This window comes from Pteropus vampyrus, unplaced genomic scaffold (genome assembly GCF_000151845.1).
Source record: "Pteropus vampyrus isolate Shadow unplaced genomic scaffold, Pvam_2.0 Scaffold411, whole genome shotgun sequence".
Lineage (NCBI taxonomy): Eukaryota > Metazoa > Chordata > Mammalia > Chiroptera > Pteropodidae > Pteropus > Pteropus vampyrus.
In genome coordinates this window covers 695,123-702,652 of record NW_011889192.1, presented here as the reverse complement: position 1 = coordinate 702,652, position 7,530 = coordinate 695,123, and the positions used below count along the sequence as shown (strand labels likewise).

At 45.3% G+C, this 7,530-nt stretch overlaps 1 protein-coding gene across 1 annotated transcript in view; it reads right to left on the bottom strand.

The window, feature by feature from the left end:
• The window catches only part of SAG (S-antigen visual arrestin), a 25,206-nt gene extending 20,365 nt beyond the window's left edge, over positions 1-4,841 (bottom strand). Inside the window, exons 1-3 of the mRNA XM_011380875.1 lie at positions 4,779-4,841; positions 1,495-1,555; positions 1,327-1,336 (exon numbers count right to left, since the gene is read on the bottom strand). Coding sequence (XP_011379177.1) covers positions 1,327-1,336; positions 1,495-1,555; positions 4,779-4,841 — 134 coding nt within the window. The remainder of the gene's footprint in view (positions 1-1,326; positions 1,337-1,494; positions 1,556-4,778) is intronic.
• Between the last annotated feature and the right edge of the window lie 2,689 nt (positions 4,842-7,530).

The window sequence follows — 7,530 nt, the reverse complement described above, 5'->3', positions numbered from 1 at the left end:
ATATATATATAATATGTACTAATCATTTGAATGGCTACACACTGCTCTAATGCATGAATATAGCATAAATTATTTAGTTAACCCTTTCTGGTCAGGGGATTTAGATTGTTTCCGATTTCCCCGTTACAATATTGCAATGAACATCTTCACGTCTACCCACAGCAGAACTGGATTTGGCTTTTAATAACATACTGCCAAACGACCTTCCAGAAAGAGTTTTGCTGAGGACACGCTCATCCTCAGTGCCTAAAAATGCCAGTTTTGTACACTCCTTTTTTTAAAAATAACGATTTGAGTTGAAATTATAGAGTCACAGGAAGTGGCAAAGACAGGACAGAGAGGTCCCCGTGTCCATTATCTAGTTTCTCCCAGTGGTTACATCTTAGATAATTACAGTACAATATCAAAACCAGGAAGCTGACATGGGTACAATGTGTGTAGAGTTCTAAGTCATTTTATCACACATGGAAGTTTGTGTAACCTACATTGCAATCTGGGGACAGAACTGTTCCCTTGCCATCGAGATCTTTCTAGGGCTTTGCATTTATAGTCACACTCCCATCACCCTTAGCCCCTGGCAACTGTGAATCGGCTTCCCATTTCTGTATTTTTCTCATCTCAAGAACGCTGTATAAATGGACTCATATAGTACATGGCCTTTCGAGACTGTCTTTTTCCACTCAGCATAAGGCCCTGGAGGTCCAAGCTATTGCGTGTATCAGTCATTCATTCTTTTTTATTGCCCAGTAGAATTCCGTGGCATGGATGTGCCACAGCTTGTTTAACTGGCTCCACCCACTGAGAGACATTTTGGTTCTTCCCAGTTCGGAGCTATTACAAATAAAGTTTCTATGAACCAACACGTACAGGTTTTAGTATGGACATAGTTTTCATTTCCCTCGGATAAATAAATGCCCAGGAATGCAACTGCTGGGTCATATAGTAAGTGTATGTTTAGTTTTTTTACGAAACTGCCAAACCATTTTCTAGAGTGGCTGTTCCATTTTACAGTCCCACCAGCCATGTATGAGTGATCCAGCTTCTCTGCATTCTCACCAGTGTTTGGTACTGTCACTGTTTTTTACTTTAGCCATTCTGACAGGTGTAGAATGATATTTCGTCGTCGTTTTAATTTGCATTTCATTAATGACTAATAATATTGAACATTTTTCCATGTGCTTATTTGCCATCCATATGTATTTCTTCTTTGATGAAATGCCCCTTTGTGTCTTTTGTCTATTTTCTAACTGGATTTTGTTTTTCTTCTACTGTTGAGCTTTGAGTGTTCTTTACAGATTCTAGAAATGAGTCCTTTGTGTCCCCCACACTACTTTATCTTGTTTCCTATCAGAAAGTGGCACCTCACTGATGTTTTCATTGGCATTTCTTTGATTAGATTATTAACGGAGCCAATTTTTAAAAATACAAAACTAGCAGTTGTCCAATGATGTAAAGGAAAACCAGCATGAAAACTGTATTCCAAACTCCACTCACCCACAGGCTCTACTTGATCCACGTGGTCTATGTAATCTCTCTTCCCCAGGTAGATGGTCACCTGTGGGAGGAACAGGTACGGATTCTAAGTGGCCAAAGGCCTTCATGTTAAAAATCAGCAACAACCAAAACATTTTGATTAGTCTTGGGAAGAGGGGCAAGCTGTCCATCACCTCCTCTCCCCTGTCGGGCTGTGGGTGGAGCAGATGGATTACAGGCAAGGTGTGCTCTTTCCTGCCCCTCGGACACCTGCTCCAAGGAATTCTTCCACCTGTTTGGATGGTCCCTGTTATCCCCATGTTTTCCCATCAAGCCTAGGTCCGATATTAATCAGGTAAATGTGTTGAAGTAACTGGTAATACTTTAGTGGAAGGTTATACCTATGCAAATGAAGCCTCTCCCACGCATTTGCATGGTAAGCCTTTAATTTCTACCTATGAATGAAAGCTTTCCCCTCCTAGTTAAAGGAATTTATAGACTGAGCAAAGAGCTGGGAGTTCAAAATTAGTCCTTAAAATCCTACCAGGTGAGCTTCTGTACAGGTAAATCAACCCATACTCTGAGGAACAGGGGAGGGTGGGGCTGGCTGGGGGGGAGATGACCAGTGTCTTGGTCCTGGTCCCTTTTCCATGCCCCCGGTAGCAAGGTCTCTTTGCCCACCCCCTTTGTGGGAGAGCATGGGTTGGTTTACCTTCACTCACCACTGTAACCCACAGAGCTGTGAGCGCCTTGACGGCAAAAATTCTGTCACTCATTCATCTTTCAGCCACCACACTATCTACAACAGTAACTGCTACATAACAGAAATTCAATCAACCCTTGCTAAGTACCCCAGTAAGGGCACATACCCTGGGCTAGCCCCCTTCTTTTCTAAGCCTCTTAAATTCCTATTTTTATATCTGTGAATACCCAAAATCATTTCTGTTGGCATCAAATCATTTCCTGTATCTACCCCCTCCATCAGGTGTCCTGCAGTGAATCCGAGTGCCATCTAGGTTATTTGTTTTATTGACGTTAAAGCACCTGAAGAACAGCATAGCCAGGTGACTGGGATGGCAGTCAGGGAGTTGATGGTGAGGGGCTTGCTTTCTGGGCAAAAATAAATCACTGTATACAAAGCTCAGAGCCAAGAGGATGCTTCTGAAACTGCTAATGGTTTCCTCTGCAGGTGAATGGCCACCAAACGGGGGATACAAGCTCGTGCCAGAAAGGGTCTTAGAGGATCTGACCCTAAAGAACTCAGGAAGACATCAAAGAATTTTAAGCGGGATGAAAGACCTGCAATTAAAGAGCCCTTGGAGCGTTTATCATGTAGCGGGTACCAAGCTAAGCACCGTGGCTACATGATTTCATTGAATCCCCAAAACTCCTCTATAAGGTAGGAACTAACCCCATTTTATAGAGGAGAACGCCAAGACTGCGGTCCCGTTAGCAGCAGAGTGGAGGATGGAGTGGCGAGCAGAAAGCCAGGTAGGCGGCTGATGTGGCTGGGAGCGGGGAGACTGAAGAGTGAGTGAGAGAAGGTAGGTGAAGACAGTGAGATTGTTCTTGTTTTCACGCTTTGGCTGTGAAGGAAGGAGAGCCAGAAAGGGGCCAGAGTCAAGGGCAGTTGGTGCAAGATGTCTCTTCTTGTTTGTGTGCTCAGGCAAAGTCCTGGTCGAAAGGAAGAGGCCGTGGATACAGCCCAGGATGGGGGATGAGAGTGGAGGACTCTGAGGAGGTGGTGGACCGTGACACCTAGGGTGCGAGTAGCATGAACCTCAGGTGGGAGCAAAGGTACTTCTTCTACTGCACTGGAAGAGAAGGGAAAGGACAGGGGCAGGTCGAGAGGTGGGGCTGAACCATGTGAGACCACAGCCCACCTGCTGCTTGCCCACCCAACAGCCACGTGCTCCTGCTTCCGGGATAAAAGTCACTAAATGTCATGTCCTCCATCCTCTATGTGGCCGTGTGCTAAGAGGAGGCCAGCTCCAGAGGATGATTCTTCTTGAGTGGCTGGATTCAATTATGATCATTCATTCCTTTTGGCTCAGGATTGGTTTAGGGCAGGCATGTGACCCAGTTTTGGCCAATGAGATAGGAGAAGAGTCTGCTGGGAAAGTATTTTCTCACTCTTAAGAAGAGACCCCAGAAAGCAACAGCTTCTTCCTTTTTCTGGAAGGAAAAGAGGATGAGACATCTGGGCTGGGGCAGCCATTTGCCTCCAGCTGGAAGATGAAGATCGCAGAGGAGGGAAAGAATCACAGAGAAATGGCTCCAGAGCCCCCGTGCGCCATGTCTGGAGTCATACAGAGGTTGCAGGTGGAATGATCCTAATATGTGAGACATTAATCGATGAATTATCTTTCCTCCTATATATAACAAAATCCTAAATTTCTTGGTTCAAAGGATGTGCTTTGGGTGTGAGGAATTAAAAAGTGGGAAAACGATATGGCCCAGCGGGAGTGGGTTCTCTCTTCCTCTTCCAGAAGTCAAGATAAAATACGCTGGAAAGATGCAAGTCCGAAAAGAACGTGGAGAAGAGATTGAGTGGGTACCCAATTTGCTGTCCCAAAGATTCAGAATACTTGGTGAAAATGATGGATTTCCTCAGCGAGGAGAGGGGAGGATGGACGGTGCCCAGGCCAAGTCCGATTCTCTCGTGTGGCTTCAGAAGCCAACTAGAAGGATGATCTAGATCCACGCTGTCTAATATAGTTGTCACTAGTTACAGGTGGCTCCTGGACACTTGAAATATGACCATTCCAAATTGACGTGTATTATAAGAGTAGACTACACACCAGATTTTAAACTAAAAAATGAATGTAAAATATATCATCAATAATTTTTATGTCATTTGCATGTTGAAATGATAGTCTTTTGGGATATATTGGGTTAAATAAGATACGATATTAAAATAAATTCCACCTGTTTTTTCTTGCTTTTTTAATATTTACTACTGGAAACAAATTTTAATTAAAATATAATGGTTTGCTTTGATGGTTCTGAGCTAGATTGTCAGCCTCCAAGAAGCCATCAAATAGAGCAAAGAGACCCTATCCACAGAGGCTGTGGGGTGGACCCTCCCTGGCTCCATGCCAGGAAGTTCACGGGCACGTCTAGACCATTTAGTATGCCTCTGACAGTGCCAGCACTGGCATCATCTCTGCTAAGTACGACAGGTTCGAGCTTCCTTCAACCTCACATGATCTTGGTATTGATCATATCTATTCTTGAAAAAGCTTTTAGTAAACAACCAACCAAACAAACATTTCCATCAAGCCACTCACTTCTGTACCACTTACCGATTTGTCCCGGGAGATCTTCTTGAAGATGACTTGGTTTGGTGTAGACTTACTGGCCGCCATCTTATCTGTCCCTGGCAGCTTCTTCCACCGTGGGATGTACGTCAGGTGTTAGGACTGGGGACAGGTAAAACGATCCTAAATATAAAGTAGAGAACATTCTGGGCATAACACCTACTCATGAGATGCTGTGCACCTGTCAGACACGTCCTTTTACCTGCCTCACTATCCATATTTGATTAAATACAGTCTTTGTCTAGTTTGTATTGCACCGTGGTGTGCTATTTTTAAAAAAGGTGTGTTTTATTTTTCTTGATAACTTAGTAAACCTTACCAGGAAGCCCAGCTAGATTCCAACGAGAAGGCTTTACTTTCTAACCTGTGGTGTTGACACACTTAGCCAGGCTGAATTTAAAATTCTGTCATGATGATGTCCTATGGCAATTAAAATAGAAGAAGTTCCCGAAAACCACAACAAACCACTTCCCAAATATCAAAAAACTGTAAATCCCCACAAGTTCTGTTCAGCCATCCGCACTCAGCGGGGCTTTCGCGCCCCCCGCTGACAATGTACGGACAATGAAGAGGCCACCTTAGCTGTCTGGGGTTCAGTGCACTCCAAGTTTCCTTAACGAGCAAAGTCCATGGAAACTACACGAAAAGGTGAAGCGGGGACAGACTGACTACGTGAAAGTGCCCATCACCCAGACCCTTGCTCTTCCCTGTGCCTGCCCGGAGTTTCTAAGGTGGCTTGTGTGAGGGCGGTCACATACCTTGTGCCACCAGCTGGATGGGCCAGGAGCTGAGGGGAGGTCCCTGTGCCCTTTGGAGTGGCAGCCAGCCCCTGCAGTCTACCCAGATGACCCCGGCGAGGCCCCTGGCTGAGTGTGTGGGACTTTGTAGGGAATCCGAGGGGGGCGGAGCACCCAGGTCTCAACGTCTCAAGCCAAATCCCATCTAAGGAGCAGAGTAGAAACTGGATTAGTGTTGAGATGGGAGAGCTGGCCGTTTCAGCAGTTTTGAGCATTAGGCGAGGGGCTCCTTCCGGAGGGGCTGGGGCGTGGGAGCCCTCGCACTGGCTGGAATGGAGAAGGCGTGGCTGGAGGGACACTCGCCAAAGGAAAGCTGCTTTTTATCCTAACCCTCTTTGGGTTCTGGAAATAGACTGATTATCCATTCACAGGACAGGGGATTTTCTGGTGCTCAACACAGTTTATTAAACTCAGCAAGCAGCTAGTGCAAGCTGGGGGGGCAGGGACATGAGCAAAAAGGTCAAGGAGAAACGTCAACCTCCGGATGAACCCCTGTACTCTGAAGCTGAACTGGACAGGTCCCTCTCTTCCACCCCACGTCCTATTACGTCACAAGTCCTGTCAGTTTTCCATGGTAGTCATCAGATGTGATGTCATCAGATGTCAACCAGCTGTGACGTGTCACCTTGGGGTAACTGAATCCATCTAGCCTTTAGACAAGACTTTTAGTTTATGGGAAATACCAAGAATAGAGGAATAAGCTAAACGACCCACAAGAAAGCTACCGGGTGAGTCCAGAAAAGTAGCTGGTGAGTTTCATAAGTCAATGTCATAGAAAAGGAGTGAACCGATAAAAAGATACTTATGGGACTCAACCTCAGATGTAATGTTTGGCCCCAGATTAGCTGCAAAAACGGACAAACAGGAGGTATGAGCCATTTGGGGTGCAGCGGGAAAATCGAATATGATCTGGGTGACAGGTAAGATGGGAATGGAAATTTCTGGAACAGGAAGGTAGAGATCGTGACCAAACCAAGGTGGCCATTGGATGGTACGTGTGGTATGATCAGAGTTTGCAGTGTGTGCGCATGTAGGCACACACGTGTGTATATTTACATATATGCACACACACATGCATGCATATTTTGATACCCATCACATGTACAATCGGCCAAGATACACGCTAAGCAGCTAACACAGGCAGTCTGTATGGTGGGAATTTAGGTTTTGTTTTTAAAGTATTTTTGCCTGTAATTTAAAAATTGTCTCCAATGATCATTGACTGCTCACCAAGAAAAGTAAATGTATAACATGGTTATCAATTTAAAAGACTATCCAATTTTTCCCTTAAAAATACAAAAATAAGAGAAAAACAAATGCCTAGGGCGCTTCTTTTCGTGTCCCCATCAAAGGCGCTGCCCTGAGCTGTGGCTGCAGGACCCAGGACCAGTTCGTGGCCGTGGGAGCTCCTGGAACCCTGTTCTCCTGCAGGGGTATCAGCCCCAGGCGGTCGAGGGGGGCAGATCTGTCGCTAACCTGCCAGCCTGGGCACTGGATGTCAGGCCTCGTGGTTTCCAGAAACACGGTCTCTGATGAAGTCTTCTCTGCTCGGTAGAGAAATGAGGAAAATGAACTGTGTTTTTACGCAGAACCACACGTTTTCAGTATAACAGGTGGCCTTCCTACTAAGGTTATGAGGTTCTCGTTTTTTGATATTCATATGTCCTCTTCCTTCCTATCTTTACTGAGACATAGTTTACAAACAACTAAATTTATTCATTTTCGGTGTTCACTTTGATGAGTTTAACCATCACTGCGATCGAGGCGTAGAACGCTTTCGTCTCCCCCAAAGTTTCCTGCACCCGTGTCCGTCACCTCCTCCACCAATGCCCCCAAACCCAGGCTTCTGCTTGTCAGTAGTTTTGCATTTTCTAAAAGTTGTTACAGATTTTAGAATAGTAAAGTTGAAATAACACAAGAAACAGCCCCACAGTCGACGT